At 38.3% G+C, this 13324-nt stretch overlaps 1 protein-coding gene and 1 long non-coding RNA gene across 4 annotated transcripts in view; one reads left to right on the top strand and one right to left on the bottom strand.

Moving 5' to 3' along the window:
- Positions 1 to 204: 204 nt before the first annotated feature.
- fat2 (FAT atypical cadherin 2) overlaps positions 205 to 13324 on the top strand; it is a 73905-nt gene continuing 60785 nt past the window's right edge. The window contains exons 1-5 of the mRNA XM_087281517.1: positions 205 to 392; positions 5239 to 8526; positions 8965 to 9276; positions 11003 to 11061; positions 12049 to 12360. Of these exons, the coding sequence (XP_087137643.1) occupies positions 5268 to 8526; positions 8965 to 9276; positions 11003 to 11061; positions 12049 to 12360 (3942 nt within the window). The 5' untranslated portion in view covers positions 205 to 392; positions 5239 to 5267. The remainder of the gene's footprint in view (positions 393 to 5238; positions 8527 to 8964; positions 9277 to 11002; positions 11062 to 12048; positions 12361 to 13324) is intronic.
- LOC141377525 (uncharacterized) lies at positions 2242 to 13094 on the bottom strand. 3 transcript variants are annotated; one of them, XR_015507517.1, is made up of 4 exons: positions 12815 to 13094; positions 12035 to 12261; positions 10889 to 11025; positions 2242 to 6108 (listed from the first exon to the last, which is right to left on the bottom strand). It is a non-coding gene; the product is annotated as an uncharacterized LOC141377525 (long non-coding RNA). The 3 variants fall into 3 exon arrangements; XR_015507518.1 differs by having other exon boundaries at positions 12935 to 13094; XR_015507516.1 differs by having other exon boundaries at positions 5722 to 6108; positions 12738 to 13094.

Raw genomic sequence — 13324 nt, 5'->3', positions numbered from 1 at the left:
GCTTAAAATAAATAAGACAGACAGATACACACACATACACAGAGAAAGGGTAAAGTAACCTCCTCCAATCTGTGTGCCCGGCTGATGGGTGTTGGGCTGAGTTTAGGTTGAGTGGGAGGGGAGGGTTTCTGAGGGAGGGGCTGTGTCATCAGGATTGGGGAGGAGAAGATCAACCTGATTCCTCAGGGAATAAGGTGTCTCAACAGTCTTGCAGCTCTATTCTCAGGAACATGGCAAATTAGCCAGAACAGTCAACCGTAGAATTTTAGTTTTTTTTGCAGTCATTATGGATGAAAAGCGGTTAGTTTTATTTCCGCATCGGAATACTGTCATACCAAAGGTGTGAGGACTTTATTAAAAGTTTTATGTGTAGCTGGAGTCGAGGACCTCAGGTGAGTTTCTGAGAGGTCAGACATGTGCTTTCAGTTTGCTAAATGTCATTGCTGTATTGCTGCATTTTAGCACTGCATGTGTAAATATGCAAAAGTGTGTTTGTTGTGTTTTGTGGGATTCTACATATCTTGTATTGCTGGGGTAAACATTCCTGTGGGCTATGCTAGTATATTTATACTTTTAAAGTTAGATAAAAAGTTTTTTTTGAATAAATGAATTGAAAATTCCTAGTTTTAAATATTGTGGGGTTACACTTTATTTTGATTGTGCCATTTTACTGTTGACTTTTGCAAATACATGCCAACCAGCAGTCATTAGAATTAGGACTGTTTGCCTAATATGTGCGAACACTTTATTTTTATGATCTCTAACAGACGTTCAAATCAAGTCACATTTATTTCAGTTGCTCTTTATACAGTACAGATTGTGTCAAAGCAGATTTAAAGAGATAAACAGGCAAAGTAGTCAGGTACCAAGTTTTATCAAGTTTTCATAAAACATGTTTAGCATGTCAAACTGTTCCACCAAAGTGTGGTTTTTCATTCAAAAGTTTGGTAATATTCGCATGGTTCAGGATTGGTAGAGCTACGCATCGATGAATTTGCTCTTCAGTGTTTGAACTCTTAGTAATGATTTTAAATCACACTGAACTGAGCTAAACTGAACTGAACTTAAACACTAAAAACTGAACTACACTGTTCCAGTTACTATGACCATTTATGTGAAGCTGCTTTGACACAATCTACATTGTAAAAGCGCTATACAAATAAAGCTGAATTGAATTGAATTCACTTCGGTAGTATTCTAATTACTAATGTGTAACAACTGTATGTCAGTTAGACAACATAGACAATACTTTAACTAGTGACTATATTGTAAATGTCAGTTTGTTCTGCTAACCCAAACTCTAACCAAACTTGATACTATAAAGTGAGCTACAACAATACTTACAGTGAACAAGTTGTCTGAAAGTTTATGAAAATAAAGTTTAGTTTATAACCGACAAGCCAATATTGTCTTGTTATCATTAGTTCAACTCTTCGACTCGCATGTGTAATATGAACAGGATCTAATCTTATGAACACAATACAACTGGGGCCGAAGTAATGTGGGTCAAAATAAAATGCTAGTTCTTCCTAAACACATTCATACAGATTATATATTAAAATGAACCCATTTTGAGTGACTACACTCGACTAGAAGGTGGTGAAACATGAAGGTAGACACCAAAAGGTGGTCACCTTAAATGTCCAGGGCAAAGTAAACTAAGATTAGGCTATTTGTCTAAACTGTCCATTCTCTGAAGCCCTTCTAGCAATTTAGATAATTGCCTCCCTGTGGCACTAGGTGTGTACGTGAGGGAATTTATATGAGGTCCTCATGTCCATAGACAGATAGGGGACCTTCTGAATGCTCCTAAAATGCAGTCAAGATTTATGTTTTTACTAAATATGCATATTAGAAAGAAAATATAGAATAATAGAAAGAATTTAAGCTTCTAATATGTATATATATGCCCTCATTAGTTCACTTAGCTACTGGATTTGTCTTCATTAGTAGGTACATGTTCAAAAAAAAAGAAAGAAAAAAAAACTTGGAAGGAAGTCTTATTCAACGTCATCCGTAATGCCTCTGCACAACTGAACTAGCTGTTCTGTTGAAAATGACGCATCTGTGGGCATGTTGATGCTTGGCTCTGGCCACAACTTTTGCAAACAATAAACCAACAGCAAGAGCTAGTGTAATCCTACAGTAACTAATGTACTACAAAGTATGAAACACGTGCTGGAGAAAGTCATAATTAGTTAGTTAAAAAGGAAATGAAAAATTGCAGTACAACAGTAGATACAAAAGGTGCATTTTATTGGCTTACTTGTGGTTTACAATATTTGTTTTAAACACATTCTAGAGTTTGCTTTGATGTGACTTTTTAAAAATATTTTTTTGTGACTACAATTTGACAAACTACACTTTGACTTACAATTTGATTTACACAGTATTATTACAAGAGTGCTAGCAAGCTTAACTGTTCACAGTGTCTTTAAATGTCATTAAATCTAGCAAAACTGGCAAAGTGAGAACTGATAGTGAAATATGATCTGAGTGTGTGCTGCCTGGCTGAGCGTGTGGCGGCAGGTAGCTGTGAGAGTGTAGGCTGGAGGGCAGCACACGGCACATCCTACTACTAACAGACTCACCCTGAGGGATTTCACAACTTTTACCTGATGGATTTTAAGAGATCTCAAAAGGGTTAAAAAAGTTGTTGTTGCTGAAACTTACTTACGTGGAAACTCTTTCAAGTTTTAGGCCAACCTTGTGTAGCACCGATTAATTCCCTGTTCGTGCCTCTATGCGTGCTTAACTTGAGTTCCAGGAAATATTGCTCTACACCCCCCACCCCTATACAAAGATTTATGGCGGTTAGAACTGTTATCACACATGTACATAAATATAAAGAGACTGACAAAGAATTATACTTTAAATATGCTTAGACTTGTTCAGCTTGCTTTTTGGATGTCTCCTTTTTAATTAACTGCCCCACGCTTGTGTAGTTTGTTAAATTAGATATGAAATTCACTCTTTTTAAGTAAAGGTTATTCATTTATAAAAAAAATTTCGGCCTAGCCCTTTTATGTATCAGGGGTCGCCAAAGCAGAATGAACCAACTTATCCAGCATATGTTATTACGCAGCAGAGGCCCTTCCAGCCGCAACCCAGCACTGGGAAACACCCATACACTCTTGCATTCACACAAATAAACTACGGCCAATTTAGTTTGTTCAAATGTCTTTGGACTGTGGGGAAACCGGGGCACCCAGAGGAAACCCACAGGGCTCAAACCAGCGACCTTCTTGCTGTGAGGCGACCGATACTCACTGCTCCACCGTGTTGCCATATTTTAAGTAAAGTGTACTTTTAAAATATACTTTAAAGGAATAGTTCATCCAAAAATTGCAAATATAGTCTTTATTTCTTCAGCCACAAGTGCGGCTTTTTCTGCTATACACAAAATAATATTTTGATATCAAGTAGGACAAACAAATAGTATTGAAATTAATTTTTACAGGTTTACAACATCTTTCAAAATTACTATTTTGGGTTCAACAGAGAAATTAAACTCAAGCAGGTTTGTGATAAGTGAAGGGTGAGTAAATGATGACAGAATTGTCAGTTTTAGGTGAACTGTCTCACCCTGTAAGTTAATGCTATTATTTATAGCTTATAGCAGTATCTGAAATAAAAACTTAGTACATCAGAAACTACCAAGCAAACACATAAGACGTCAATAGTAGGTTAGGTTTATCATAAAACGTCAATAGTAGGTTAGGTTTAGATCATCAGTGCCAAAGGACAATGTTATTTTCACATCCAATAACAACGTCAAATGATGTTGTTATATGGTTGATTTTAGGTTGTGTTGGAAAGTGACCAAAATCCAACGTCGAGTTATTGTCTTATATCTACGTCATATTAACGTCCAATACTGACATTTATTCGTCAGGTATGGCAACTAAAATGCAACATTTGATAGACGTCATATTGGTAACGTCCACACAATATCAAACTGTAACATCATTAGATGTTGGTATTTGGTTGATTTTAGGTTGCGTTGGAAAGTGACCAAAATGCAACCTCTGTCCAATGTTGGACTTTGATTTCGGCCAGATATGGGGCTTGTACATCCACCTGATTTTTATTTCCTAACAAAATGCAACATCCCACTAGCTATGTTTCCAGCCACCTACTTTTATGCGCATTTTGGATATTTTGAAAATGTGCATTAAACATGTGCGCATAAATTAGTAGGATAAACTTTTTATTCAATAAGAAAAGATGCGCATAAACTGTGATGGAAACACTTTTACAGAACAAATTCCAGTATGTGCTTTAAAATAAATTTTATGTGATTTTGTTATAAGAGATCATGTGATGATAAAAATCTGTGTGAATGGACAAACCAGCAGGCTGAGCACATTGTAAAACATCTGATGTGTTGTTTTGGTTATTTTAAAAAGCCTCAACCGTTTCAGTATTAGTGTTATTATATTACTAAAGACCTTGAGATTGATGCAGCTTCTCCTACCGCAGCAAACTCCGTTTTTACTGTTGATATTTGGCAGCAGTTTATCAGAAAGTGACGATTTTGTTCGCTTTGACTCATTGGATGGAAACGCTGCTTTATTGGCACATCTTTTATGCGATAATCCAGTTTTGTGAATAAAGTTAATTCACATTTTTAGATGGAAACATGGCTAATGTCAATCTGACTTTATACTGACGTCCTGTGCCTGCTGGGTAGGTTGGAGTTTTAATTTTGAAGAAAGAATGTACTTTAAATTTGGTAGTAGGCCTATATGAAATATCTGGGTGGATAGTGATGTGGTATATTGCTAAAAATATGCTGTAGCCTGAGAAAATATGGATAGAGAGATCAGAGAGAGAGATCATTTTCAACCTTTCTTGAATAGTTTGTCAAGTCCCATTTTCATATTCAAATTGTAAATTACTTTTAGTTAAAGATGACTGCATGGCAAAATCATCTGAAAATGAAAAATGTCTCACCTGATTTAAAAAATTTTAGTTCTGTTCTCACGGTTAAACAATGTCAAGTTTCATGTCAAGGCATGTCAAAACAGGACAAAAAAATACCCGACTATGATCTTTTATTAGGTGAAACAGACAATAAGATGAGTGTGTGTGTGTGTGTGTGTTTTGTCCTTTTATGTTTCAGTATGTGGTTATATTACTCTAAAATATCAGCTCATTATAAGGCCAAGTCTTGACACTGTGTGGTCTATTTGTCAGACAATAAAGAAGTTTAAACATTTGTTTCACTCTCCTCAGGTCTGCGGGTCCATGTTGAGGCAGTGAGAATGTCTTTCACAGACACAGCCATAATTCTCACTGTCATAGCAGTCCTAGGAACACTAACCAGATGTCATGGGAGCCTGGTAAAGGACAGCTCTTTGCTGAGGTTCACCCATCATTTGTATAATGCCAGCATTTATGAGAACTCTGCCCCTAAGACCTACGTGGAGAGTTCAGTCCGGATGGGCATATTACTGACTGATCCCTTCTGGAACATCAAGTACAAGATTGTCTCTGGTGATGATGATGGCCTTTTCCAGACCGAGAAAGAAGATGTAGGAGATTTCTCCTTTCTGAGAATCATAACCCGAAGCAGTAACTCAGCTGTGCTCAACCGAGAGGTCAGAGACATTTACACCCTCACTGTTGAGGCTACAGAAAGCACTTTTGACAACCGAGCTAGAACAAAGGTATTGATCCAAGTGCTTGACACAAATGATCTGAAACCGCTCTTCTACCCTGCCTCTTATCATGTGGTAATTAAGGAGGACACACCAATCAAGTCGAGCCTGGTGAGAGTGAGTGCAACGGATGCTGATATTGGCAGCAATGCTGAATTTTATTACTCATTCACCACTAGATCACACCCGTTTGCTGTTGATCCTTTCACGGGGACTGTTACACTTGTCAAGAGACTTGACACCAGTCAGAGAGATAGGTATGACCTGACAGTGCTGGCAGAGGACAGGAAAAAGAAAATCTCTGGTGTGCAGAAATTTGGAAATGTAGCAACGGTTGTTGTGAAGATCCAAAAAGTAGAAAAGAATTTCACCCTTATTTCACCAACCACTGCAGAGAGTCTGCTAACGATCGATGACAAAATAAGTGTAAACATCAAGATGGAACCTAAAGAGAAGGAAAACACAGCATCTTTAAGTATAGTTAAAGGAGATCCATTGAATTGCTTTCAGATTATTCCCTCAGCCTTTTATGATGGTGGCTTTCAGCTGGTCTCAACAAAATTTATTGACTGGTCACAGAACCCATTAGGACTAAACATTTCTCTTCAGGCCAAAGACAGAAGCAACCCTCCTTTGCTAACTCCAATAAAAACTGTGCACATTCCACCTCCTCTTCAAATAAAACCCTTGAGGTTTGAACAAGAACTTTACTATGTAACTCTCAGTGAATTTTCTCCACCAAAAACTCATGTGGTTAGAGTTTCTGTTGGGTTGAGTTTAAAAAACACGACATTCAGCATTCAAGAAAACCCAGATAGCTATAAGTTCAAAATCAGTGCCAAAACTGGTGTAATTGTGACTTCTCAGTCTCTTGACTTTGAAAACCGAAATCATTATGAGTTTGATGTCACAGCAAATGATGGGGAAGCAGTTACTCGTGTCATTGTGGATATAACTGATGAAAATGATAATGCCCCTAGTTTCACTTTACCCTCATACCAGGCTTCTCTGCCTGAAAATGTGCGAATCGGAACAAGTGTCTTATCTGTCTCTGCTATTGATGTGGACAAAGATAACAATGGTTTTGTGACCTACGCTATAGCAAACACAGGTCCTGTTCCTTTCAGCATAGACCCACTGACCGGCGTTATTTCTACCTCTCAGGAGTTTGATTATGAGCTCATGAAAAGATGGTACCATCTACGAATCTGGGCCTCTGATAGTGGCAACCCTTTTAACAGGGTGAGTGAATGCACTGTAACTATCACCATGACCAACGTCAACGACAATGTTCCAGTGTTTGAGCGGGTAGCGTGCAATGCCTCCATACCCCGAGACTTTGCTGTGGGGGAAATTATTGCAGAAATATCAGCACTTGATTTGGATGAGCTGCAGCAGATCGTATACAGGATAGAGTCTGGAAATGATGATGGACTGTTTTCAATTGACCCTGTTTCTGGCATCATCAAACTGGCTAAGGCCATTCCATCAAACTACAAAGACACAGAAAATTCTTTATATACACTTAAAATAACAGCAACAGATGGCACATATATTGCAGACCCCAACACTGTGACTGTGAGCATCACAGACAATGGCGAAGGTGCCATCACACATTGCGAGGAGACCGGAATTACTAGGCAGTTGACAGAAAAGCTTATTGAGTCCTTTAGGCCATCTCTTAACATAAAAGAAGAGGAGTCCATCTCAGATGTTCATATAATTAACCAGCACTCACCGAAATTTGTCATTAGCACGCCAGGCTCAATTGACATCAGGGAAGACTTTGCTCTCAATAGATCTGTGTTGCAGTTTAATGCCACTGATAATGACTCTGGATTTAACGGAAAGCTTGTCTATTCAATTTCAAGTGGAAATGAGGACGGATGCTTTACTATCGATGTGAACGCAGGGGATCTGAAGGTTATTTGCGCTTTGGACAGAGAGCAGAAAGAGTTTTACATTCTCAACATAACAGTCTATGACTTGGGATATCCGCAAACCTCTACATGGAAACTTCTTGCTGTTAATATTCTTGATGCAAATGATAATCCTCCATTATTTTCTCAGTCAAGATATGTTGTAACCATCCCAGAAAACACAGAGGTTGACAAAAGCATCTTCAAAGTCAATGCAGTCGACTTCGACTTGGATAACAATGGAGCATTTAAATATTCGCTGTTTACCTTCACAGATTTGTTTCAGATAGAGGAAGACACAGGGGTGGTGAAGGTAATCGGGCCTTTGGATAGGGAAACCTTCAGGAGATATGACCTAACAATTGAGGCCAGAGATCAGGCCAAACCGGATCCACAACTTTTCTCATTTACAGATGTGGTTGTTGTTCTGGAGGACATCAATGACAATCCTCCAAAGTTTGTACCCACAGTCTACAAGATCAAAGTTCCTGAGGATGTTCCTCCAGGCACAGTGCTGCTATGGGTTGAAAGTTTTGATTTAGATCTGGAGAGCGGCGGTGTCATAAGCTACAACCTGAAAAACAGCGAATCAGGAACGTTTTTTCTTGATACATCCACAGGTTCTTTGACTTTGGAGCGGGAATTAGACTTCGAAAAGCGGCAGTTTTATAATTTAACAGTTCGAGCTGTTGACCATGGAAAGCCCCGGTCTTTATCATCTTCGTGTTTTATTGAGATTGAAGTATTAGATGTCAATGAAAACCTGAACCGGCCTCTCTTTGGTGAAATGGTGCATACAGCAGCCGTTATGGAGGATGCTAAAATAGGAACCTCAGTCTTAACACTAACTGCTGTAGATAACGACCTGGGACGAGATGGAGTTGTCAGATACTACATCCATGATGGCTCAGGGCTCGGCGTCTTCACGGTTGATGAAGAAACAGGTATGCGAGTGAATACATTATTTAAAATACACTTTGCACACTTTACTTTGACAGGAAAATACATCATGGATATTACTGACCTTCTATTTTACAGTTGCCTTTAGCACATTGGGTCAAGACTGCATGTATAGACATTTCCAGAAAGTTTATTGGCATAACTAACACATGTAAAGACAAAGCGATAAATGGCTTTTTCTGAAAGATTGTAAGAATTTGAAAAGCTATTACTTCAACACCACCTGCCACATTACATGCATTACTCTTTTCTTAAGTACATAATTATTGGGTTGAGTTTCACAGTTCTTGTGGAAATTGGTTTATGTGACGATTTTAGATTTATGCCTGTTAACATACAAGGGTTGGTTTATTGGTTAATGTTTCAGTCCACTATAATGCTTCTGTTGTCACAGAGTAATTCTGGAAAACTACATTTTACAGGTGTTATTCAGACTGCAGGCCTTCTGGATCGCGAGGTTGTGCCACACTATTGGCTGACAGTTTATGCAAAAGATCTGGGCACTATACCATTGGTATCCTGGACTGAGGTCTACATTGAAGTTTGGGATATTAATGACAATCCCCCTGAGCTGTCCCAGCCTGTCTACTTTGGCTCAGTGCAAGAGAATTTGCCAAAAGATAAATCTGTGCTGAAAGTTTCTGCCACAGACATGGACAAGTCCTCTGAAGGGAAGCTTGCTTTCCAGATCCTTGATTCTCAGCGCATATATTTCACCATCGATTCAAAAACAGGTAAGCTTTATACTTCAAACAGTCCACCAGAAAGTATGTGAATCATGAAACAGCACAAGCTGGTGATTCATGTCACACTATAATGCAATCTTTGATGGATTGATTGAACATGTCTAGGCACACATTTTTTTATGAAGCAGCGAAGGGCACAATGAATAGGCCCTCTAATTATTGTGAATACTGTGATCAGTGTGTGTCATTTTGTGTCATGGGTGAGGATAGTTGTTTAGCAGGCCCACAAAGCCACACAAACACCTCTGACCCTTTTTTTTGTAGCAGCTGAACCTAGCCTTTGAACAGTAGCTATGAAAATTAGAACCGCATTAACCAGCGTTGCAAGCTTGCACATGTCTTAACCAAGTCTCGTCTCTTTGTTGTTTCAAACTACCCCACCCTGAACTAATATACGAGGATTACAAAGAAGTCAAAGGCTTGGTTTGTATTATATGAAGCATCTATCGCTGAAAAATGATGTTTCAGACTGGTCCAAAAAAATTTGATGTGCTTTCACGTATGTGCTTTAAATGCTAACAGATTTGATTGGATGCTTGAGGCAAAAATGAACTAGTGTGTACCCAGCTCTCTATTAATACTGCGTGCGAATACTGTATAGACCATGAGGATCAAGGAGAATGCTAAATGATTATGAAAGTGTAATACAATCAATGCTGCATCTCAAGAGCCAAATCAGCTGCAGAGACAGCAACAAATCTCACTTCAATGCGGCATAACCTTCTTCCCTCAAGGCTAAAGCGACTACATTTTTTTTTTGGCACTCCATGTCAGGACAGGACAGCCAAAGATGACTAATCACAAGCATGAACACTGTGACTAAGCTAACTGCCTTAACAGCTTAGCACCACAAAACCGTAGCATTTATGGGATATGATCAATTTTTTTACAGAGTGAGTAGGTAAGACAAATAATTCTTGGGTGCGTAGGGAACAGAGTTTACATTATCAAAAGCCAATGTACAAGGGGGATTAAGACATGAGAAAAGAGACAAAACTGTATTATTTTGAATGCTTAAGGCACTAAAGACGTGTTTAAATCCACACGTTTACCCATTGTCCCATGCACGATAGGGTCGTCTTTCCACAGGTGGTTATTAATGCCAAAACCATATATTTAGGATAGTCTGCCTAAATGCAGGCCGTCATAAAAGCCCAGCAGGGTTTGTTTTGAGTGCTACACAGGTTGATAGACACCGTGGATCCCTGCCAGTCCTCTTTCGCAGAAATGACACTTAAGTGTTTATTGCAGTGGCGGTAAACCGCTGTCACTAGTGCATTTTGTTTGCTCTGAGCCTGAAATCAGCTGTTGAGTCAGAGCACACTTAACCAAGCCTCTAACACTCACTTGTAAAAAGGTGTCAGAGAACCTCTTATCCTAATTCACAACATTGCCGTTTACACATCTTGACTGCAGTGGCTCTTAAGCCATGGCTCATTTTCTGCCAGTTTCTTGGCAACTGGGAACTTTGGTCTTGTAGCACACATCAAATCCTCACTGATGCGGACTTGAATAATAACCGTTGTTCCCACGAATTGTATACCACAGGGTGACCTAGTATAAACAGTGGAACAAAACAAATAAAAGTTGAAAAACAAACCTGTGGGAAGAGAAAGTAAAATGAGCAGCCTGGGGTGAATGAACAGGTGTGTCATCCATCTGAGGCAGGTGGCATTGATCAGTCTGTCTGCTCTTCCTCTGTATGTTTGTTTAGGTGTGATCAGCACTCTCTCCTCTCTGGACCGGGAACAAAAAGCCGAGCATATCATTGAGGTTGGTTCATTTGCTCCCTTCTGTTTACTAGATCATGAACCCCAGGGTTGAGAATGTGTTGTTACTTTATTTTTTCCGCTGTATTGAAGTGTATTACAATTGTTTTTACTCTCTCTGATGTTGTACAAACTAAAAATTGCATACCAGATGCACAATGTGGCCTAAATGTTGTATATAAATTGTTTCAAGCTAACATCCAACAATTTACAGTTTTTCATAATTACTCATAACTTTTACAACGATGAACAAAGATGACGTGAAACAAGAAAAAGCACGTATTGTAATATAATATTTATAGAAATTATTGTATTTTCAACATCTAGTTGATCAGTAAATTATGTTTCAATATTTTGATTTGTTTTTTTTTTACCCCATTTTTTATGCTTTTGAATTGCGTTAAGGAAACTTGATCTTTCTTCCAACAGCTTTTGAAAAACAACTTTTGATGTGAAAAAGTAAAAAAAAAAAGATGATCACTGACATTTTTAATAGTTTGAATTTATATATTTTCTTTGTGGGTCTAGTAAATTATGGTACAAAAACATGTTAATAAACTGTCAGTTCTTTATTCCGTAATTTTACAAACTTAATATATATATATATATATATTGGCAAACTTTTGAAACATTTTTAATGTTAAAAAATTGACATAGAGCTCTTTAAATGTGTTGCCTGTTAGCAAAATAAAGGGAAAGTAAAATGAATGTAGTGCGATAATGGATATAGTGAATTACAACACTATATTCCCAGGACTGCAATATAAAGGCTTTGCCATTCGGTAATATATTTATTTTTTTTACATCTTTTAATTTTTTTATGGGATTTTTTATTACACTTGAATAACTAAAAGTACCTTTCATATTTGAAAGAAGCATTAAAACTTTGATGAAACATTTAATATATGCAGCAAATATTTAAATGCTCTGCAAAAGATATATTTTGGTGCACAAAATATTCATGATGCTTCCCTCACCTGCGGTTGTTTAGGTCATGGTGTCAGATAAAGGGGAACCTCCTTTGAGCTCCACTGCCACCGTGGTCATTGAAGTCCTGGACGAGAATGATAACAGCCCTCAGTTCAGTCACAAGCTTTTCCAAATAAAACTCCCTGAACGGCAGAGCACGGCTGAGCCTCAGGACATCTACAGGATGGTGGCCCGTGATGATGATGTGGGGCCCAATGGCATGATCACGTACAGTCTAGAAGACAACAATGAAGGCCGGTTTGATATCCATCCAGACACTGGGGTGGTGACAGCGAGAGGACAGTTTGTTCGGGGGAACTACAGTATTCTGACGGTATGCATACACATTAGGACTGTAAACTCAAAGTCAGTTGGTAACACTTTACCGTAAGATTGAATTTGTTAACATCACACCATAAAAATACAAAGTATGTTAATTACAGTTGTTTATAGTAAATCATTTTCAAATTTATGCTACAGATTAACAGTATTTGGAAACAATACATTGATAAGAATAATATAATCTGTAAAATAACAGAAAAAAAGTTAACAGACTGTTAGACTGTTATTTTTTGCAGTGTAATTCACATGATTAAACATAACCAGACAATATATTGCTTAAATATATTATCAATAAAAATAAAGCATCAAGAAAGTAACTTTGTTAAACTTTTCAACATCAAGTCAAAAGTCATAGTCACATTTTTTTACCCGCACAATCAAATTCAAAACCGCCCAATCTGGCAACAGTGGTTTCTTCTGCCTGTTGTGTTGCTCTGCAATAATACCTCCGAAACGCTAGATGGCAGTAGGTTTGTATGCTCCTCTGTGTGAAGTTTCTTTGCGGCCCGCGGCTGTTTTGTTTTTTCTGAACGCTATAAGTATCTTAAACCATGGCTCAAACTCACTCATTCAGAGGCGGGAACTGGTGGACGTGCAACGACTTTAATCATAAGGTAAACACATAGTTAAACACAAAACAAAAGGTTCCATCTGGAGCTCCTTCACGGCACTCGACACTTGTAAACAATCGCTGCTTCATGCACCACTTGGGGCTTCATCGGGATTGCGGCTCTCAGCACCGCCCACGCTCACCACTAACAAGCTAACCAATCACAGGGCTTGCCCTACGCGTCATTTTTTTGAGAGGTGGGACCGCGCGAAGGCTGTGCAGAAACATACGCGTGCGCTTGATGCAGAAGTGCTCCACACACAGTTCATTTAGGTTGTCCCAACACAAAACAAATAAGTTAACTTATTAAATTTCAGTGGATTGAACAGAAAATAATGAAACTATT

This window comes from Danio rerio, chromosome 14 (assembly GCF_052040795.2).
Source record: "Danio rerio strain M-AB ecotype USA chromosome 14, GRCz13ab, whole genome shotgun sequence".
In the NCBI taxonomy this organism is placed as follows: domain Eukaryota; kingdom Metazoa; phylum Chordata; class Actinopteri; order Cypriniformes; family Danionidae; genus Danio; species Danio rerio.
This window is presented reverse-complemented; position numbering and strand designations above follow the sequence as displayed.